The 23,838-nt window shown below is 36.7% G+C and overlaps 1 protein-coding gene across 1 annotated transcript in view; it reads right to left on the reverse strand.

Annotated features, from left to right (window-relative positions):
- Positions 1 to 23,838, reverse strand: part of tefu (Serine/threonine-protein kinase tefu) — a 186,823-nt gene that overhangs the window by 34,025 nt on the left and 128,960 nt on the right. Inside the window, exons 17-20 of the mRNA XM_083138215.1 lie at positions 20,688 to 20,791; positions 9,922 to 10,066; positions 6,648 to 6,799; positions 1,478 to 1,732 (exon numbers count right to left, since the gene is read on the reverse strand). Of these exons, the coding sequence (XP_082994341.1) occupies positions 1,478 to 1,732; positions 6,648 to 6,799; positions 9,922 to 10,066; positions 20,688 to 20,791 (656 nt within the window). The remainder of the gene's footprint in view (positions 1 to 1,477; positions 1,733 to 6,647; positions 6,800 to 9,921; positions 10,067 to 20,687; positions 20,792 to 23,838) is intronic.

The raw sequence follows: 23,838 nt of genomic DNA on the forward strand, positions 1-23,838 counted from the left end.
CATACAATAATAGTTAAGACAAACAAATTATTAGAATTTTTAAAACATATAAAAATGAAGTGACAATTATTAGTACCGATTTAAAAAGGAATAATAAGTTACTGAGACTGAAGTATAACACAAGAAATGTACTTAATATCTGATACAGCAAATTAAGAAACTTTACTTCTCAGAAGCTTCAAGTTTTTTTAATTGTTCTGCAATAGCCTTTGCTTCTTCTTGCATCTTTTGTTGTTTGGCTTGTAAAGCACGGATCTCACTTGCTTTACGTTTCATTTATTTCCTTTTGTCGTCTTTGTGATCACATTTCTTTCTCATCTTTTGCAATGCTTCTTCGTATCTAATACATGCACCTTTAACGCTCTGGATCATATCTTTGCTTACTTCTACATTTGACACTCCTCATACCACTTTCACTGCATCATAAACTTGCTGAATAGCCACAACAGACTCTTCTTCCAAGTTTTCTATTAAAACCTGCTTATTTATAGAAAACCCACTTTCCACATATGCATTGCCATGTGATAAAATCAAACCCAACTTAACAGTGCTCCAAAACAAGCCTAATCTAAGATGAAGAAGTGAGGAATGCTAGTACGTAATGGTAAGTTAGTGACAAGTGCAAGTGTGATGGGGGGTTAAGTATACACCATTCGACTGGCCTTCACCTCATGATATTCAATTTCTGGCATATCTGTTGAGAAAACTATTTTACTACATGATATTAATGTAGATCTGCTGGTCCTACAAGTAATTCCATTTTACACATATGTGAGCTTTGAGGCATGTAAAAATTCACATGTCATGTCATGACTATAACAATAGTTGAACATGATCAAAAACTTAAAATATGAACAAGTATTTATGAACAGTACATAATTCATATATGGCACTAGTAAGTAAATATTTAAAATTCTGTTCTAAATGCAGTAAATACACAATATTGTACATAAAAGATGGCACAAAATAAATATTTCCCTAAACAGGACACTCCATTTTTTTACTATTTTGTAAAAAAAGAAGGAAGAAAAAACTATTCCCTAATAAGGGAAATCAGATGAACACTGGTTAACTTTGGACATCAGGTTATCTTTATTATGCGTTTTCCACATCTTGAAATATATTTTACGTCATGTAAAACATCGAAATCGGCTAATTAAATTTTAAAAAGCGCAAAATTTATGAGGGTATACACTTGGTCACCAGCCCTGGAATCACATTTAAAAACAAGAAACAGACAAACAAATAGATATGAGTTCCTTGCTGAAAGAGAAATGCTACAACAGCTTGGATTATCCACAGACAGGATCATATTATAATCCCTCAGTTTTGCTTAATTGGGAACCATTAATCAATTACAAGATTTTCCATGAGTATTTTTTTTCAAATTCCGTGAGATTTCCAGGTTTTCCAGGTGTGTGGGAACCCTGAATGTACTTTAGACAAATAAGAAACATTGAAAAAAATAAGTAATTACCTCCACTTCAAAAGATGATATTATATTCAACAAGAGTGTTTTAAATGTCTCCTTTTGCCAAGAATGTTTCTGGACAGGATTGTTTCCACCATAGTTCTTTCCAAATAGAACATGCAAATAACTTGCTGCAGTCATTCTTGTGAAATGAAAGGGATCTTTAAGATGTGATAATATTTCTGATGCAATTGCAGTCTTGTTTGACTGTGCACTTGGCACATGGAAATCCCAAACAGCCCACTGCATTTTTGAATCAACCTGAAACAAAGAACAAGAACTAAATAGAAGTATAATCATCATTCATTAAGAATAAAAGGATTTGCGCATTTTAGGAAAAAACTTTCTTGTGTAATCAAGGCTTGGCTCAGAGGGGGAGAGGAGATTAGCGATTGCTCTGCTTGAAGAAATGATCAACATTCTAAATGTATCTTTAGGTTTCATGTAGCCAGGGAAAGGGCTTGAGGGGCTGAAGCTTCTCTCCCGAAATCCTACAAATATCTATATTAAATAGTGGTATTTAATTTTACTTCCTTAACAGGATTAAACATCTAGTATAATAAGTTGTAATATATTGAGAAATTCATCTTCAAGGCTTTTACCTACCACTTTTTCACTTTTAAATGACTGCTACTGATCAGGGATCAGCCCCCCCCCCCCCTTTAAATAAAATTTTCCCTCTGGGCCTGGTCAGACACTTCTATTTACTCGTAATTTTTTCCTAGTGTTAGAAGTCATGAGCAAAGGGATGATCCCTTCATGTTTGACATCAAGAGAATTATTACCTTTAGACTAGTCAGAGGGTTTCGGGCTTGATTTACAGTGAAGGCATTAATATTATTTATTAGTTCAGCACAGGATACATCTCCCAATTATGGTAAACATAATATACTATATATAGGAAAAAAGAAAATATAAAATGAACATCTATATACACTAATTAATGCACTTTCATAGCATATGTTGAGGTTAAAATCCCACTTCAAATTATACCAGACCCAATTACCCTTTAAGTACAAATTGAAGCCCTCTCCCAAGTTCCATCATTGCTTATAAACCTCTTCCCCCCTTTTAATATTGTGCTATTTTCCATACATGAATGCTTCTGATTATGATTGCAGTTGTAAACTTATATCTCAATGGCTCCATGATGAACTATATCTTGACCAATACATGTTTTCTGCATTCCTGTGGGTCTTTGAGAATGGAGTTTCTAAGCCATAAGATATGATTGAAGATTTGTTTTAAAAAGGCACACAGTAACAGAGTGAGAGCTGAAGGGAGTGAAGAAGAAAAATCATTTACACTTTTTAACATTTTTGATTGAATTGCCTTATTTTAATTAACTTCTTCTGCCACTTTTGGTAAGCAAGTCCACATAGATGGTTAATCAATAATTCAATAGCATTCCCAACGGGTGTGATCAGTCTGTGAAATGTCAATTGGCCATTATGTTCAACTTAAATCCTCATGTACATTAAACACCTCAATGGAATTATTTCTATTTTGAGACAGCCTCATCGTTGTTCTACACGGAACTAACAGTTTAAAGGCTATGCTTTCAACTACACAATTTCGAATTTTGTCCCCAATTTCTGGCACACTGTGTGGTATTTAAAGGATAATTCAGTTGTTGAAGGCAGATAAATTCAACTACAATTTTAAATTTGGAAAAACTAGTACTCACTTTATCCACGAAAGTGTTTTTTCTTCTTTGTTCTATTAATTTCAGTGGCCACTGAAATCACCGAAATTAACAGAACAAAGAAGAAAAAACAGTTTCGCGGATAAAGTAGGTACTATTTTTTTCTCCATATTTATATACTACCGCGTCTTTTTTCCCAATTATGAATACAATTTTAAATTATGTGTTTTCAAGAAAGCATGTGGGCACACAAGCATTTTGCCCGACAAACAAGACTACACAAAAAACCTCAATTCTTAGAATCTTGTCATTATCGCACACCAGTGGTGCATGAACAAGAAACCAATGGGGAGGGTGGAAGACTTTCTTTTTCAATTGTTTCTTTTCTTCAGATTCATTCACATGCTGAAAATAAATCATGCAATGTTCATTGTAGGAATAGACACAAAACCCAATGGAAAAACATGTTATTTACAGGAAAACTATTGGTGAAAGGGGTGTTTCTTCTGCACATGACTGTTAAATTCAACAATAAATTGTCAATTAATGGGCGTAAATAACAATCTACCTATTGTGACATCTAAAAATGCACAAGTTTTCACAAATCTTGTTTTGAGTTCATTTTATGTTATTTGGCTAATCAGGACTGGATACATATGAAGTTTAAGGACAATTGGATGTCAAGAGGCGATACTTGTATACTGTAATCAAACTATAGGTGATCACCCCCCTCCCCTACCTGATACGTCTACAACTAGCAACTAATTACCAATTTACCTAGTAAATGGAAATTTAGCACAATTAGATGCATAAATTGAACTCCATGGACAGCAGTCATCCTTCGCCCTTACCCACAAAAGTGCGTTACATTAATCCACCACTGATTGTAACAGCATGTCTTGTTTCTTTCCCTTAGAAATTCATAATCTTACTTCTTCCCGTTGTTAAATTATAACAAGTTATTCAACCCAAAAAGTCGATTGTATAGTAGTTTCTTACTGACACTTAAGTTTCACCCCTCCCTTATGGTTTCCTGCATTTTACATTTTTTATTTACAGGCCCTTGTAAAACCAGGGTTCCACTGTATATACCTTCAGTAAAAAAAAAAAAAAAGTACCTGGAATTTTGCTGGTAAAAGTCCCACATTGGAGGTATCGAGTATTCATTTTGTCCGTAGGATGGCAGCACTGTACTGAATCACCATGCAGAGGGGTAGAGTAATCTATCCATCAGTTTGTGCACAGCAGCTGTTTACGTTAGTTGTGGTGATGAGTGTCCTGCGATTTGCAGAATGGAGACAAATATCGAGCAAAGAATTTGTTTGAAATTTTGTGTTGCCAACAGACTGTCGTGTGCTGAATTGTTGAAAATGTTACAAAAGGCCTTTGGTGATTCGTGTCTGTCGAAAACACACGCATATGCATGGTACAAGGCTTTCAAAGAAGATAGAGAAGTTGTTGCTGATTTGCCCCGTTCTGGTCGACCTTCCACGTCGATGACTGATGAAAACGTTCGAAAAATCAGGACAATGGTGCTTGAAAACCAGCGTGAGTGTGTGAGAGAGGTGGCTCGTGAGCTTGGCATATCACACATGTCCGTTCACAACATTTTGACTGATGTGTTAGGCATGGAATGCGTCGCAGTACGACTTGTTCTGAAGGAGCTGAATTTCCTGAAAAAAAACACATCGCAGGGATGTTGCTGAAGACAAGAATTTCGCCAGCCTTTGTGACTCAACCTTCATGAAACGCACCATAACTGGTGATGAGACATGGGTGTATGAGTATGACATGCAAACAGGTCAACAATCTTCAGAATGGCACTTCGAAAATGAACCAAACCCCAAAAAAACCACCAAAGTTGCTCAAAAATTAAGGTCATACTCATTGTTTTCTTTAATTATCGTGGTGTTGTGCACTCAGAATTCCTTCCAGCGGGACAAACTGTGAATAGAGAGTTTTATGTGACCGTTATGAGGTGTCTGCAAGAGAATGTTCACCAGAAAAGACCAGAGTTATGGAAAAATAATTCTTGGATTTTGCACCACGATAATGCGTCGTCGCACACGTTGACTCTTGTTCGTGAGGGTTTGGCCAAAAACTCAACACATGTCCTCGCCCAAGCCCCATATTCTCCAGATATGGCTCCGTGTGATATTTTTCTCTTTCCGCAACTCGAGTTGCCACTTCGGGGAAGGCATTTTGAATCAATTGAATCCATTAAAGAAAATTCGCAGGAGAAACTCAGGGCGATACAGTCTTCTGCATTTGAAAAGTGTTTTGAAGACTAGGTTAAGCACTGGCATCAGATGGGGCCTATTTTGAAGGTGACAAAATAAATGTTGATGATTAACCACATATTTTGTGTTTTATTCACGTACGTAGTAGTACAATTCAGAGAATAGAAAACAGAATGTATTCATGCAGCTCATAGGACATGCTGATTATCCATGTAAGGCACACATGCCTTTGCTTTTCTGACATTGGTGTGGAACATGGTTAAAAAATTGCACTTGCAGAAAATGGCTAATAAAAAAAGAATACAAAAATATAATCCACATTGTAGTTGAGATGTTTCAATTCAATTTGCAATGTGGAATTTTGAAACATCACTAGTACAATACTAAAACTGCATTTACTGCACCCACCATGAAATGAATACAATCCACATGTTCTGACTTTTAAGAAAATGAATATCTACATATTCAGCTTCAGCAATGTGGTCATCTGGTAACACGTTTATCGAGGAGGTGAATGAACCATTCAGATTCTTCGAAGACTATAACCATCATTGCATTTTAGGCCATATGGAGATCTCGCTTTTGTGTTTCATTTAAAAAAAAATGTTATGTTTGGCAAATGATCTTCAGGTCTAGTAACATTTTAAACACGTAAAATTTCACTCAATCACATCTTGTATACATTATTCATACAAGATAATTATTTCTGTACAAATATGCAGACAATGCTACTTACCAAAGCCGTTCTCTCTCCTGTGCAATGTACTTTTATTAATGTATTTTGGTAAATATGCTTTTTACCGAGGTTTTTATTATTTTCAAAGCCATAATATATGATATTAAAGTCATCCTAATTGGCACTAGTTAGTTTACATAGCCGGAACATCGCATTTGATATTATCTGCACAGCTTGCCATTTGTTTATGCACGTAGTCAAGTCACAGTTTATAACCTGTAGAAATTGAGTGACGCAAAGGTAATGAGCAATCCTAAGTACGTGACATCATTGTAAGTTGTAATTTTTCTTTATTTTCATGGCATGAGATGTTTTGTAATGTTCCTCTTGCAATTGAGTTACTTTCGTGTTTTGGAGATAATTCTTTTGGTTACAACCGCTTTGAAGCTTACAATAGAAGAAAAGTTGGGATCCAAGATATTATATTTATAATAACCACTTTATCTGTGACGAAAAAAGCGAGAATCTTCAACATCTTTTGACTTAAAGAAATATTAAAAAACCTTTCACTTACCCATGCAAGTTCCCCTAGTATTAAAAAAACCTTTCACTTACCTGTGCAAGTTCCCCTAGGCAACGAATATACTGGGCACAAACTTCAAAGCCATAGTACTTCTTGTCACCTATGAACTTTGCAAATGCTTTTAGGAGAGTTAGACTTTTTTCCTTTTGGTCTCCATCCTTGTCCTTAACATAAGAAAACAAACCTGAAAGCAGAACCAAATGAACTTGAATGTTGTTTACACTTCCAAGCATGCTTGAATCCTGATTGATCTTTCATATTAAAAATAAACAATAAAACCGTAGCGTTTGTGATCATTAATTTGCATTAAGGATGTACCTACACGAAAATTTCACTGAAATTGTGAGGAAAAAAAAGCTGTTTTCGGCATTAAAATGTTAAAAGAGTTTTCAATCAATACTATTCTTGAACTTTTATATTTGATACAGAAGTTCAATGACAAAATACCTAATTTTCCCAACCTAACAGCTTCTTACTTCTAGAACACCAAATTTAAAGCTTTGTTAAAAGAAATGTCTAAATTAATTTCAGTTTATCAACGGAAATGTTACTTTGAACAACTATCTGTACTTTAAAGAGAAACTCATAAGAACAGTAAGGAAAGTGATAATATACAAAAATATGGTAAACGTACTGGATCAATTTTGTATTATTCCATCACATGGTATGAATAATAATAATAATAATAATAAAAAAAAGTTTAGGACATAATTTTTAATTCGAACTTTTACTGCAGTGTATTGCCATGTGCACTAATCAGAAAAAACAAAATTTATCACAATGGTAATTTGTCCAATAAAATGAAGTACATAGATTGCCAACAAAACTTAAATTATTTTATGAATAAATTGAAATTATTATAACAAGTATTTTAAGCAAGAGCTGCTTGTCTGGATCATTCCATAGGCATAACATGACATGAAATTTTCATTTTTTTCTCCCTTAATTAGGCAAATCAGAAAATGAAATTTTCTACAATCAGACATTTATTATTACATTTATTATTTCTGTTGGAAAGTGACACAAATTTCTAGGAGAATTAGATTGAGATAAAGGTGTTTTTGCTATTCAAATTTGAAGGTTTGAACAGAATGTTCAAAATTAGATTTTGAACATAGAATTGGTTTCCCGTGCTTATTATATCTTAAAACGAGCCATCTTCTGCCATACTCTGAATTCTAGCCTTTTTCAAAGTAGTTGATTCTTAAGACCACCCCCCAATTAAAAATTTAACTTTTCAAAACTGCAAGATGAAAATGTGTTTTGGTGCAACACAAACCAGTTCTACAAATTTCACCAAAATCTGTCACTATGAGGGTCAAAATATGTTCAATCGACATGGAATGACCCATATACTACTAGTATCATAGACGTGCAACTAATAGGATTCGAAAGTTGACCTAAAAAAAATCTGAAAATAATTTTCGCTCTAAACATGAAAACTTGATTTTTTCATAACTTACAAGAGAGTAGTTGAATAATTCAATAAAACGAGTTGTTTGGTGGTTTAAACTACCGAAGCAAAAGGGGTAAAAGCAATTAAGTGCTAATGTACTTTTCTTTATTTTTACTTCAAGTTCTTCATAAAATACACCTCATGGTTATCCTGCAGAAGCGATTCACCTTGTTTGAGTATGACTTGCATGATACAGTAGGCGTTCAGGATCTGAAAATATACAGTAAACCCTCGTTAACACAAACTCGCTTAAGACGAACACTCAGTTAACATGAACAAAATGAAGGTCCTGACAGAGATGTATTATATCTTATAGAAAGTTTTATCGGTTAACGCAAATTTCGGTTACCACAAATTACAAACTGTTTTTTAGTCTGTTGCGTCATTAGATCTCATTTAACACGAACTTTCATAGTTTTCATAATTTTTTCTGTTGTTCCTCTGCTAGGTATGTAGGAAATCGCCCAACAATCTCTGTCATCTTGTCAACAATCAACTTATACAGTATTGTAACCAGATTCAGATCAACAATGTGTTCAAATGCATTTTCTATTCTTTAAAACATAGCCAGTACGAGTAACATCAAGATTAAAACTTGGGTGCAATTGCTCGACAATCGCGATCATAGCATCAACAATGAGCTTATACGTATATTTAACCAACAAATTCAGTTGCGTGTTCAGATGTGTTTTTCTATTCTTTAAATGTAGCCAGTACGAGTAACATCAAGTTGCAAGCAGTAAGATGGGAGTCATGGCCAAGAGGAAGCAGACAGGCATTGATCTGCAAACAAAACTGAAAATCCTAGAGGAAGTAGACCATGGTGCAGTAAACAAAACGACAATTGCTGAACAGTATAGAATTGCCAAATCTACATTCTCTACAATAAGATCGTGAAAAAATTCCTAATCAGGTTCCGGGAACAAATCTAAGCGACTTCGCAGTGCTAAGTACGAAGATGTTGAAACGTTACTTCTAGAATGATTCAACCATATGCACACTCCAAATGTACCTTAAAGTGGACCTATAACATGCTGCAAGATCCGAATTGACCGCTAGTTTTACAGAAGCTATGAGTAGAGTTGGCCATGAAGTTACCAGGCATTTGCGTTCCCCGTTCCCTTCTGCGACAGCGCAATATACATGAATTTTTCTCCAGAAAATGATCTGAGAGTACTTTTTTAAAAGTTAATTACTGTAGTACTGTAGTAGTGTTTTCTATGATGACATACATTATACGTATTGTAAATTGTTAATGTGTAGAAAGAACTGTATTGCAACAATAAAATTTGAGTCCCCGGTTAGCATGAATTTTTTAAACGCAAACTCTTGATTTTTTGGTCCCTTGGGATTCATGTTAACGAGGGTTTACTGTAGTTGGGTTTCGTGTACATAAGATTATATTTTTATATAGTGATTAATTTTACATTAAAACCACGGATTAAAGTAATACCAGCAGCCAGCAAGAGAACCTCAAAGTAGGCTTCACCCAAAGTCTATTAAGTTTGCTGGAGGAAAAATAAATTTATCATTAATTATGACAAAGATTTTAGTTAAAAATAAATAATATTGTGATTTTAAATACCATATTTTAAAGAAACCTCAAAAATTATAAAAATGTAACAAAAACAAACAAAAATACTGAAAAAATGATGTAAAAGAAGGAAAAAGGCCAGAAAATGTTTTCTGGTGCATTATCTTCAAGACAGAGAAAAAAAAGATGATCTTTTTCATCAACTTCCTAGCCCAAGGCACTAAGGTCTATTTAGTTGCTAAAAATTCTGATAAACAAATCCATTTCTGCCCATGGAGTGCCAGGACACAGAAATATTAAAGGGAGTATACATTACCTCGCAACAAACTCAGTAATATAAATGCAGCTTCTTGATTCCGATGCCGTTTTCTGCAGACATTCTGTAGAATCAGCAAAATTCTTTCAATATTCTCTGAATCAATGGAAGCAGACACGAGTGCATGCTGAACAAGACAAACAGCCTGCAAGCATGAACAAGAATTTGTGTAATTGAAGTTATTTCAAGCATAGAAAAAAAAACCTGTATTAAAGTAGAAAATAAGTTTCACTTCTTAGATAAATAAATATTAGTCCTGTGTCACTTTCAAATAAAAAATGCAGCAGATATAAGTTAGATTTTGAAAAAAAAATGTAATTTCATATCTCTGCAGTAAAATATTGGTTATCACTGTTGGCAAATTTTATATCAGTATGAACACAAACTTACATACAGAACCCCACACCAACACGGTGCTTTTTCTAGCAGTATACAACAGCATGCTGTATGAACACATTTCTCATTCATTACAATGAGGTAAGTTAAAAAGAACTTTACTTTATTATGACGTAATTATTTATGGTAGAAATTGGAACAAGGCATCAATCTAAGAAAAACTCTGAAGTTTTATTTGCACGTGGCATGCTTATACAGCTCTGAAATTGCTCTGCCAGGATCGCTAATGTGGCAAAATTATGAGTTACTAGTAGAAGGCGTATTGTGTGTTTGCGCTAATGAAGAACCATCTCAGAAGAACCTCTACCATTGGTACAAACAAATTGCATGTTAATGCACGTACCCTATGAGTCTGAACAGAATTAGAGAAGTGTTTGCAAGGCAATGAAAATCCACTCACAGTGCAAGTCGTGAACTGGAGCTGCCCCAGAAAATCATATATTTTTCGAAGATGGTGGATTACTACTGAAACGAATGAAGAAATATTTTTGCACCATTGTGATTGAATCAGTCTTCACTATTTAACTTATTAAGGGTGTTCCGAAATGAATTGGACAACCGTTATATAATCCACATTTGTTATATTTTACCTGCAATACAAGATGTACATTACCAGTAATCTCCCCCTGACTGAAGGCACTGCTCCCACTTACTGAAAAGTTTCCTGATGGCTGCAGAGAACCACTTTCTTAGAGTATAGTTGCACCACTCACGGACAGCGGACTGGAGTTCTTTATTAGATTGAAAGTGTCGACCACGCAATGCATCCTTCATTTTGTCGAACAGTGCATAATCCGAGGGGTCTAAATCCAGTGAATACGCAGGATGTTGGAGCACCGTAAATCCCATTGTTGCCAATGCCTTCTGTGTTTGGCGGCTCGTATGCGGCTTCGCATTGTCATGCTGAAGAATCACCCTGAGAGCCCATTTTCCTTGCCACCTCTGCTGAATTCTGCGTCGCAGTTTCGTAGAGTTTCACAGTAGCTGTCGCTGTTCACAGTTTGGGTAGTGGGAAGCCAGTCCACCAGCAAAATTCCATCTTCATCCCAGAAAACTGTACCCATTTGCTTCTTGGGAGTGAGAGTCGGTTGAGGCTTCTTGGAGCGTGGACTTCCAGTGTGTTTCCATTCCACGGATTGCCTTTTTTTTTTTTTTTCCCCCGAGAGTTTCGAAGAGAAACCAGATTCGTCGCCAGTCTTTCAAAAATAAAATGTTCTCTGTCTTGGTTGTAACGATGCAACAATTCTCTGCACATGTCCACTTGCTGTTGTTTCTGCTGATCCGTCAGATCGCGAGGCACCCACTGAGCACAAATTTTCCTCATTTGCAGATCCTCATGAATGATTGCATGCAGAGTTGCTTGCCCAAAATCAGTTTCACGTTGCAGTTGTTCAATTGTTACATGTCGATCTCCCATAAACAAGTTGGAAACACTTTGGATTGCTGCTGGGGTACGCGTTGACCTTGGGCGACCACTGCTGATGCCTTTCTCCACACTTTCTTTTCCCTTTTTGAAATTTTGAATTCACTGAAACACTGTACTCAGTGAAGTCGCTGACCCACCACAAACGGCCACAAGTCGGCGATAAATTTCGGATGCCGAAACACCCTCTTTAAACAGGAACCACGTAGTCCACCTCTGACCACGGGAATTACCTTCCATTTCGTAGCTTGTCCACGTATTCACTCACACCCGTTCATGTTATGAGTCAGCAATTCTCTGGTAGTGGCGCTAGCAGACCCATTTTGTGGTGGAATGTAGAACTATGTCCGACCGTTAAGCAAAACAAAGTTCGGTTGACAGCTGATATTTGCAACAATGCAGTTGCCAATCCAATTCATTTCCGAACGACCCAAGTATATAACTGGAAAGACTGCATTACGATTACTACTGAAACGCATGCAGAAATGTTTTTGCACCATTGTGATCAAATCAGTCTTCACCATTGAACTTATATAACTGGAAGGACTGCTTTACGTACTGCAGTGAACAAGGGAAGAAAAGCTGAAGCAGACAAATTTTTCTATGGTGGCAAATGGATTTTTAGGACTGATTATTTACGAAATAGAAGCCACAATATATGAGAAAACATACAATGAGTACGTCACCTTTATTCAAACACTACAGGATTTAAGATTAAAATAACAATATCAATGTATTTTTAAAAACTTCTTGGTAAAAGTTGATTAATATTGAGAATTCCGCAGTTGCTGTCTGCACCATGTTCTTGCCATAATATCATTGCTGATTGATTGATTGACTTGCTTTATCTTACATCGCATTTTCTGCCACTATTTGGTTAATTTGCGAAGATGTGGATGAGTAATAATATGATGAAATTGATGAATGTACACTCACAAACATACATGACGAGGCTGGGATTCGAACCCAGGACCCTTGGCGTCAATATTATTGTTGATATCAGAGCGACACTGAGCACGATTGGGTTCAAACCATCGAGGAAATATTGGGAAGAAAAGAAATATAGTTTTAATGCATGGATCTTCATTTATTTATAAATGGAACACTACATGCAAATGTCCACTCATCGTGTCTTCCAGCTGACAGCAAACTAACAAGAACCGTGCAAATGCATGAAAAGAAAAGAATAATAAAAAACAACAGAATAGATTGAAAAGTACACGTATGTGCACAGAAACTTCGATTTTACTCTATATTGAGTATTTTGGTTTTGTTATAAATGCATATATTTTGGACACGTTAATTCTTCCCTTTACCGTGCGACCTCGATAGACAATTATATAAATTTAACAAATAATATCTTGATTAAATTTCATAAAATGAGAAAATGTGAAAGATACGGCAAGTACATCTAACAAAATGCAAAACAAAATCTAGATATTAACCTGACAGGATGCACGTTTTTCTGCTAGGACGTAAGGATGCATGCTGGATAAATCTTATCAACAAGTAAAATTGCTCCGTAAATCTGAATTATATTTTTATACAACATGCAATAATAATACCATCATTGATAAAAGTAATGTTATTAGGTTTTAACGTTTACCACATGGGTGTAAACACATTCGGAAGCTTTTGCTATAACATTTAATTACCGTCATCAACTTTTAACAACTTTAGGCATGGTATACACATATTTTAAGAATTATATTTACAGATGAAAGTGGACACAAGGGCAATTACCTACATGATTTGTACATCCAAATGCCGAACATGACCCTATCATGCTCAACCCACTTAAGACTGGATAAAATGTTCGAAAAAAAAAATGCCAACTACTAATGTAGTGAAGAAACATTTAATAAGACATTCATTTATAGCACTGAATGCACAAATATGGTAAAATTATGTTTCTTTTTGTGCTATATGAAAGCAAAAAGGCGAGTAAATACACGTTAGCTTATGGGATCACCAAGTTTTCTTCTCAAGTTTCCTGGAGAAACAAATCACAAAGTGGCTTCACTTTCCATCGCCGATCAGGATTGCAGCGAGAGTTCCAGTTATATATAGTTCAATGTCTACACTAACTCCAACACACAATGTCACTTGCCATTTTGCCACACTAGCGATTCTAGTGGAGAAGAGGCAAAGAAGCATAAGAGAGTCAAGTGGGAATAAAACTTCCATGGTTTTTCTTTATATTGATGCCTTGTTTGATTTTCTATCGTAAACAGTTACAACATAATAACTACGTAAAGTACAAATATACATTCATTATCAAATGAACATATTAAGTTCTTTTCACTTGCTCTTGTTACTAACTTCACATTATGGACAGGACAGATTAATCTATCCTCAAAGTTTCTTTTAAAGTTTATGTGAACAAAGACTAACTGGGATGGGACATAAATTTTAAAATGGGATTGAAACCACAGTGCAATGCGCCTCCATTGGGGATCGAACCTAGCATTTGTTGATTACAAGGCACTGGCATTACCACTATACCATCCGGGAGGCCCAGATCTATAGGATTGGTATGACGATACAAGCAACACTGATGTTTTGGTCTATTTGATTTGATTTGATTTGAATTTAAAGTTTTGGGTGCGTCAGCACTAAGGCTATTTTGCACCCGTCATACTATATGGGGTCCAGCCCCTTATCATTACACATAACAACTCTAACGTTGCATAACTAAAATCATAAAATATTAAAATCTGACTTTCGTTAAAAGCTGAGGCTGTAAAGGAGAACTCAGCACAAAGAAGGACAAAACACAGGACAACACAAACAAAATTATACTGGCCATGGGGCCAGAGCCTCGTTAGTCTGCAGTCCAGGGTGTACTATGTGGAAGTGAGGTTGACTATTGGGTGCACTACGTGGAAGGAGCACCCCTTACACCCCATGTTTTGGTCTATGGTTAAATTATAGATATTACTGATATAACTATAAATAACTTGTAATGAAGTGCAAAATTCTGCCATCTTGCTTCATTTTTGTGAATATAATCCTCATATGTTGTAAAATAAATATACATATAAAAATGTAGTTTTGTTTTGTAAGAAACACCCATCACTGTATTGTAGTTAGATACATTATTTAAGGAGGCTTATGAACCAATCCCCACGGAACAATTGCAATTTTATATCCAATTGATGAGATATTTTTTATAGGTACAGACAAATATTTTTTTTCATTAATATTCTTATCATCCATGCCTACTTTAAAAGAAAAAGAAACACCTGTATTGTTATTTGGATTCTAACAATGTTGTAGGTGACAACTATAGAGCAAAAACAGAGAATTACGTAGTTGCTATCAAACAGTTTCAGCTAAGTGATGCCAAGTTGGATAGAATCTCAATAAATATGACATTAATATTGCAAGTATATAACTATGAAGGTATGTATGGAGCATTTGGGTAATTTTTGGTTAGTGGCGTGGCCAGAATTTCTGTATGAGAGAAGGGGGCTAAAGTTGTGGCTTCTATTTTAGAAATCAGTGCTATATGTTGCCATCTCTTGTAAAACCGGATGGCGGAGCATGTTAGAATTGTTTACATTTTCATTTGAAATAAATAATAATAATAATAACAACAAAAACAACAACAAAAAAGCTATGCATACACACAAATGAATGCGAAGCATGCTACTTTCTTTGTGAATTTCTAGATCAGCTATCCTAAGAACCAAGTTGCACTTGCTATTATTTTGAACACATAAGTGGAATATTCAAAATAACACAAGTGGAATATTTGAAATTTTATGTCAAATCAGTGGAAAGTTCAGTGAGGCAGCTGTAGTGGTGGAATCGGGGGAGAGCAAAAGCACCCCTCTTGCGAGTAGGACTTGTTTTGGAAGCTACAAGATCCTCTACGAGGTCGTTCTTTCAAGATCATTGATGTTGTAGTGCAGGCCTTATGCAGAAAAATGATTCCGCTGATGGTGTAACAAAATTGCCAGAAATTTGGCAAAATGTGCTGTACTCGGCTTAAGACTATTACAAAAGAATAGTCATCTCGTCCTCCACAATTATATAAGTAGACAGTAGTTATGAGCATGTAATTACTTTTTGAAATGATTCTCATGTTACAATGTAATTTTCTGCATTCTTTAAGCTGTTAATGAAAACCTGAAGTTTCTCTCAACATATAATTCAGTCGCATTTTATTTTGATGAGGCAAAGTCAGTGAAATAATCTTAAACAGTCTAAGTTCTTGTAATTTCAGTGGTCACTGCCTACTGAAATTAACAGAACCTAGGCAGACTAGACATCTCTAATGTTACGTTTTCAAGAGCAAGACTGATTTTATTTGCCTTTTTTAAAAGGGAAAATTCTCATTAATATTTCTTTTCCATCATAGTTCAGTTCAACTTCTAATCTTTCTTTCACTTTTAATAGTTTTGATTTTGTAATAGTATCAATGAATTTTAAAACTATTGTTAGTTTTTTCACAAAACTGAAATCATTAAGTGGTAACAGAGAGAGACATTTAGTTGCCGATACAGATTCATCATGAGTGGATAGTTTCTTTAATGTATGGAGGGTTTAGGTAGACTTCATGAATAATGCAAAGCCATCAGTGGTTGTCTTATTTATATCCATTTATTAATCAAAGCAGACTGGAGAGAGTTGAATAGATTATGGTGATACATTCGTTACAAAACAACGCTTTGTAACTTGGGCAAAAAATATATTATTTTCGCACATACAAGGGTCGTTCAAGTTTGATCAAGACTTTCATGCATAAAATATTAATGAATCAATGTAGCGCTGCATTACTTCGGCAGGACAGACCATGATTCCTTGGGAGTAACCATGACCCTTTGCGACGCATTTGGCACATGCACAGTAGTGTAAACAAAGATGGCGGCAAGTAGTGCATCTCTTGCTGTGGAACAGTGGTGTATAATGAAATTTCTCATGAAGGCGAAGGTGAAACCTGTTGAAATTTCGCATAGACTGCAAGCACAGTATGGTGAACAAACACTGTTATGGGTAAGAGTGTACGAATGATGTCAACAGTTCAGTGAAGAGCGGGAGTTGGCAAAGCGCTGCCGTCTGCCGGTAAGATTTTGGGAACTGTCTTCTGGGACATGAAAGGTGTTATCCATGTGGATTTTTTGGAAAAGGGTGCTACAATTAATGCCCAGTATTACTCAACACTGTTGTACGTGGGGGCGTTTGGAAGAAAAGACCTGGAATGTTGTCAAAACATGTCTTTCTTTTCCATGACAATGCCAGGCCACACACGGTCCATTTGACTCAAACAACACTGGGAGGTTTTACCACACAGTCCAGATTTAGCCCCCAGTGATTTCCATTTGTTTGGGGCTCTTAAAGAGCATTTGGGCGGGACACACTTCCCGACTAATGAGGAACTCAAGAACACTGCCCTGCAGTGGTTACGACACCAACCTACTTCTTTCTACGCCAAAAGCATCATGGAACTTCCACAACGATGGCAACGGTTTCTGGATGTTCAGGGGGAACACTTTGAAAAACTGACATAGTTTGGTGCTTCTATTTATGTATATTTCCTGCCTAGAAATAAAAGTCTTGGTGAACCTTGAACGACCCTTGTAATATTCAATTATGGTATCATTACAACATGCAAGTAACATCTGTCAGTCCTAAGTCTGTTAGTTGGAAGGTAAATTATGATGTCTTGGCAAAGTATAATATAGGATGTGTCCGTAGACCCTATGATTTGGTCAATTCAACTTGTTGTGTGGATGCAGGTGTTGCCATTTTGCAGTTCACTGGAAAGCATTTACTTGTGGATTTTGTATAGATTGGAATGACCTTAAGGACACACTGGGGAGAGCAGATTGCAGCCAAGCCACTTTAGAAAATTCCTCTCCATTTCCAAAACTATGTTATTCCAAATTCTGAAAATTTACCCCAGCTAAGAGTTACTTCTAGACCAGTCACATGAATTTTCATGATGCTTGCTTTCGCTGTTCATTTGATTTTTGTTACTTAGCATCACTTTTCAACCACTTTTGGCTAATCACTACAATGAGGATGAGGTACGATATGATGAAGTTGATGAGGGATATGCACAAAGAACACCAATGTCAGGCTGTGATTTGCACCCGGGACCCCAGCTTTCGCTGTTGTCTAGATATCTGTGATAGAAAATAGGAAACTATTGCAAATACATACACAAGAGCGAAAGCAAACCAAATGAATAAAATTCTAAGCAGATGTGATTTTTCAGAATTTGGAATATCATAGCAGTTTTTTTCTTTTTTTTAAATGAAAGCAAAATTCTACAATAGGTTGGTTGGCATTGGCCAGAGGTCCAGGTGAGGGGTCCGGTATCCCATTCTACACCCTCGATTTCGGAGGTTTTTTTTTCCTTATGAAGATTATGTGATGCTAATTATGAAGAACAAAAATTTGGAGCGCGGAAACAAGTATTTACGAATGTACAGCAGTTTGAAGTTGAGATATTGTTGTTTGAAATTGTTGAGTCCAAATTTCCCACCGATTCTGGGCTTTGCCCCTGAGGTAATTGACATACCACTCTCTACCGCTACCGCAGCCCCCCTTCCGCTCCACTACGCTCCCTGGCTACCCGCCTTTATCTATAGAATCCCTTTTAAAGGCATGTTAGAAATTGGCCGGAGTCACCTGCCCCCAACACTATTTCTGACTGTTTTCCGCATTGACAAATGAAGATACCATAAACGAAGGCTAAAATTAAACCTAAGAAGGCAACTTACCTCTTTTTTGCAAGGCCAGGCACTGAATTGCGGGTCGAAGTTAAATTTGTAATTCCAAAAATGAAGTAACTCCTACGTCGAAAGTCCTTGTTGTTCTTTTCCACAGAATACCACACTCCACTCCATTCCCATCATAAAAATAAGAAGTCACAAATTATCCCATCCCACAAGTCATTTAGAAAATACAACCCTCCCCTTTAAGGCCTGCAGTTGCCAAAAAGAAATAATTAATTCCAATTTCTGAAGTCGCATAAATGAAATCCAATGTCTGAAATGTCCAACCCGCCAATATATGACACAAATAACATATTGCAATTGCAAATGTTCCCATTGCACAAGTCAATCATAAGAAGAAAAAGAAAAAAAATTCAGACGTGCGCCTGTGACATGAATCCATGATCCGAAATCTTCAGACTTGTGCCTGTGACATGAATCCATCATCTGCCATCATAGAAGTTCTGAAAAACCTTTTTGACGTTCCGCAAGGAATTTTAATTTAAAAAACACACGTAAGTTTCGTAGCACGTAGATCTAAAAAATTAACTTCTGCGCTATTTGCAAACACTGTCTGTTATGAGGAACTAAATATTTTCAAGAAAATATTTGAAATGTGCCTGGAACCGAGGGTGTAGAAAGGGATACCGGAGCCACCAAATGAATTAAATTCTAAGCAGATGTGATTTTTCAGAATTTGGAATATCTTAACAGTTCTTTTGAAATGAAAGCAAACTTCTACAATAGGTTGGTTGGCATTGGCCAGAGATCCAGGTGAGGTTTGAATGGTTAAATTTTTATTAAATTTAATTGATTCCCTATACTCAGGGGTGTTCCCTGATGTTTGATGATCCCATTTCATCTAATAAGTGATTGCCTATTGCAGATTTTCACCCTCCTCTCCTGACGTATCCTAAATAATCTCCAATTCTAGCTTTAATATTTCTTTTAGTCTGCCCAATGTAAATATCATTGCAGCAACAATTTACACCATAGATGCCACTGCTATCTAATTTATCTAAAATGAATGTTTGTATTTACCTATTAGCTCCTTTATTTGTTTTTAGATGTAACTACCAAATTAGTTTAATTCGTTTTACAAATTCTTGTAATTTTGTAAGTGAGGATCATAAACATATCTCTAAAGAGAAGGGCAAGGGGATGAAAATAAGTTTCCCCTAATATAAATGACCTCATTCAGGTCAGAGTGAATTTTTCCCCAGAATGACAATTTCGAAAGCGATAAGAATTTATCATACGGTCATGCTTCGAAGTTTAGTGTCTGGTGCCATGCTATTATGTGATTTGCATTCAACAGTGATCTTGTGCAGCTCTTAATGTATTAGGAATGGAGATCTTATGGGCAAAGTGAAAAAAGTGACATTTAAGTGGCATATAATCTTGGTTAGCAACACTAGCAGTCTATAATTCTGCCAGCAGGCAATATGTAGCAAACTACCGAGTATTATAGCCACATGAAAAATCATGCATCATAATTTTATCCTGAAATGGCACTTCTGCAATGACACTTACTTGCACCTATTCTTCCTCTTTAGACTTCCACATGACCCCAAGTGGCAACCATGCTTCATCAAATATCTAGGTAATACATGGAAAGTGATTACTGTTGTTCGTCTCTATCATGTTAATGTGGCAGAATGTTGCAATTTTAGCAGATATGCAACCTCAATTTTCAGGTGTGAAAAAACTTATGCTCCAGCCAGCTTACTTGCCTGATCTGTCATTTGGCTGCTCAAGACTGGGTTCCACGGTGAATGTTTCCGAACAATTGAAGTAAATGGGACAGATGATTTGTGGTTCACATAAAAGGAAGAAGCATCTAAAGAAGTACTTTTGGCAAATGTGTCTGTGCAGAGGGACAGTACTTTGAGGGTGACCAGACTCCAAACACTTACTTTGGGCATGTTCCGTGGGTGTTCCAGGAATTTTTTGACAATATCTCAAAGATTTACTTAAGACCATCAACTATATTATGCTTAGTCGTGTGCCCAGGATGTTCAAAAGGGGGGGGGGGTTAAGAATATATTTTTTAATAGTCCTCATTTTGCCACCATTTACTGTCTTTGAGATTCTTTTTTAGGAATACTGGGTCAGAGGGGATATGACCCCGGCCAACCCGCGCATTTGGCACACTGATTTTGCTGATGCAAGTGTAAGTTATGCATTACCAAAAACTAGTTAAAATTTTAAAAGCTTACCTTTTGAAATTCACAGGCTTGATCTGCAGGAAAAGTTTCACGAAATACTTGGTCCATGGTTTTAGCGAGAGTTTGTGTTTGAATGTCTAGCATTGATTCAGTATCTATGGTTGAGAAGAAAATAAAATTATAATGACACATCACACACAATACACTAAAGAGTATATTTTATTTAAAGATAAGCTTGTGACTTAGGTTGAGCTGATATCACTTTGAATGAACTCTGAAGCTCAAGATTTTACATAAATTATACAGGGTGATTCTGAATAATACCGACAAACTTCAGGAGGTGATTCCTGACAAATCAAGGAACAAAAAAGTCCATATGAAATTTGACCAGAAATGCATGTGTTCCAAGATATATGGAACCACCCATCGTCATGCTGGAGTCATTTGTAAGAGCACTAATTGCCTAACATGGGGAAAGAAATGCATGTGATGGGCTATTTCTGCAAACAGACCAAAATGCATGTTTCCAGGTGCAAAACATGTAGATTTTTATGATTTGACGAATTTTGTATAATTCAAGAGAACACGAAAGGACATGCAGAACATCTACTAGGTCGCAATCATGTCCACCTTGGTGGCCAAGTGTGCCGAGTGGTCGAATATTTACTGTAAATTTTGTGTGTTCCAAACTACACTTGCAATTGTGTGCCCGAACTGGCCATCTTTCCCCATGTAAGGCAACAGGTGCTCTTACGAGGGTCTCCCAGCATTACAACAGGTGGTGCCATCTACCCTGGAACACATGCATTTCCAGCCAGATGTTCAAGTGGACTTTTTTGTTCTTTGTCTCGTCAGGAATCACCTCCTGAAGTTTATCGGTACTGTTCAGAATCACCCTGTATAGTCCAACACCAGAGTAAAAAAATATAACAGGAGAGGGGGAATTCCCACTCTTGTTCCTTGAAGGATATGAATGGTTCATTAACCTCCTTAATTAAAATATGTAACCAGCTGGCAGCAATAGGTTTTGCCTGAACTACAAATTTAGACATTTACTTTACAAATTGAGTACATAAATTAAATGTTTACATGTATAAAAATGATAACAAAATGGCAGCATACTACACACTTCATAGATATGTTGGATCAGTAAAAATATCGTTAATTTTACCAAGAAACCTATCCATGAACATGGCTACATCGGACAACACTCATAGTCATGTGAAAATACAGATTCCACCAGGATCACACTTGGGCCTTTCGCATTCTGTGCGAATATTTTACAACTGAGCCAACAAGCCAACACCTGCTCTTCCCACAATTTACACAATTTAGGTGTGTGTGTGTAGAAGCATACATTTTTTTTAAAATTTGACGGAAAGACTAAATGTGAAATAAACTGTAATGTTCGTTTTTCATGTCTTTTGAAAGGTGTATTTTCCTACCATGTCTTGTCATGAAATGATGCGAAACTGACTGCAAAATGCGAAATTGAACTCTTAAGCACAAAATTTGGAGTTCATTTACCAACGCAACACATTCTGAAGTCTGAATTATCCTGCGAGTTACGCAAATCATGGAAAATTGGTTAATTCTGCTGTAAATATTTGAGAAGCAAAAATGGACTCCATTACATAGGAATAGACTTAATACTATGTCAACTACATAAATGTGTTTTTTGGAGGAAAAGTTTATTTTATGTAAATATAGTTTTTAATCAAACTTAGGGTTATATTCACCATTTCAACACCGAAATGCAATTTTTTATAGCACTTTTGATCCGAAATGTGCCCTGGTTTTGTATCGAAATCTTGATCCTTTATTCACCATAAATATGTGGATCTATGTCTGAGTAAATCTATAAGCTGATTCAACTACAGGGTGGCTCAATAAGTCACTTAACATCCCCAGTACAAGGCCACTGCGGCATGGAACGTGAAAATGGCGATGACCAATCGTTATCAGGCCAAGGGGGAACCACATTGACGTCACCCGCATGGTCGGCAGCCATCTTGATGTCCGCCATCTTGAATTCAACTTCAGAAATTTAAATGGGAAGGGGGTCGTGCGACATATCAAAATGGGCTAGAATTTCACCAGGAAAACAACTGTGACATTTGTTTTCACCTAACTTTAATTGTTGCAGAGTTAACTATATCACAAAGTTATGGCTCAATAAGTCACTTAACACCCCCAGTACAATGCCACTGCGGCATGGAACGTGAAAAATGGCGATGACCAATCGTTATCAGGCCAAAGGGGAACCACATTGACGTCACCCGCATGGTCGGCAGCCATCTTGATGTCCGCCATCTTGAATTCAACTTCAGAAATTTAAATGGGAAGGGGGTCGTGCGACATATCAAAATGGGCTAGAATTTCACCAGGAAAACAACTGTGACATTTGTTTTCACCTAACTTTAATTGTTGCAGAGTTAACTATACCACAAAGTTATGGCTCAATAAGTCACTTAACACCCCCAGTACAAGGCCACTGCGGCATGGAACGTGAAAATGGCGATGACCAATCGTTATCAGGCCAAGGGGGGACCACATTGACGTCACCCGCATGGTCGGCAGCCATCTTGATGCCCGCCATCTTGATGCCCGCCATCTTGAATTCAACTTCAGAAATTTAAATGGGAAGGGGGTCGTGCGACATATCAAAATGGGCTAGAATTTCAACAGTAAACAACTGTGACATTTATTTTCCCCTAACTTTAATTGTTGCAGAGTTAACAATACCACAAAGTTATAACACATGCTCAATATGACGTCCCTCTTGCGCAACACACACATGTAATCGTCTCTCCCATGACCTAACCTCACGAGTTATTGCAGTACAGGCATCCACAATGCGTGTGCGCAAGTGGGCCAGATCCCTGATTTTCGTAGCATACACCATGGCTTTCAGGTGTCCCCAGAGGTAAAAGTCAATGGTGTCAGGTCAGGTGAGCGTGCAGGCCATTCGGCGACCAATCCAGTGGTGAGGGAATTGTTGATCCAGGTACTGACGGACTATCATCCCATAGTGCGGTGGAGCACCATCTTGCTGGAACCATTCAGGATAGCTCCCATCCTCGGACAGTAAGGATGGTAAGATCTGCTCCCGTAGCAGAAGCAAGTAGCCCTCTGCATTTAAGTTGCCTTCAATGAAAAATGGACCAACAAGTCGGGAACCCCAAGTACCACACCACACCAT

Source organism: Lepisma saccharinum, chromosome 16 (assembly GCF_977018435.1).
Source record: "Lepisma saccharinum chromosome 16, izLepSacc3.1, whole genome shotgun sequence".
NCBI lineage: Eukaryota > Metazoa > Arthropoda > Insecta > Zygentoma > Lepismatidae > Lepisma > Lepisma saccharinum.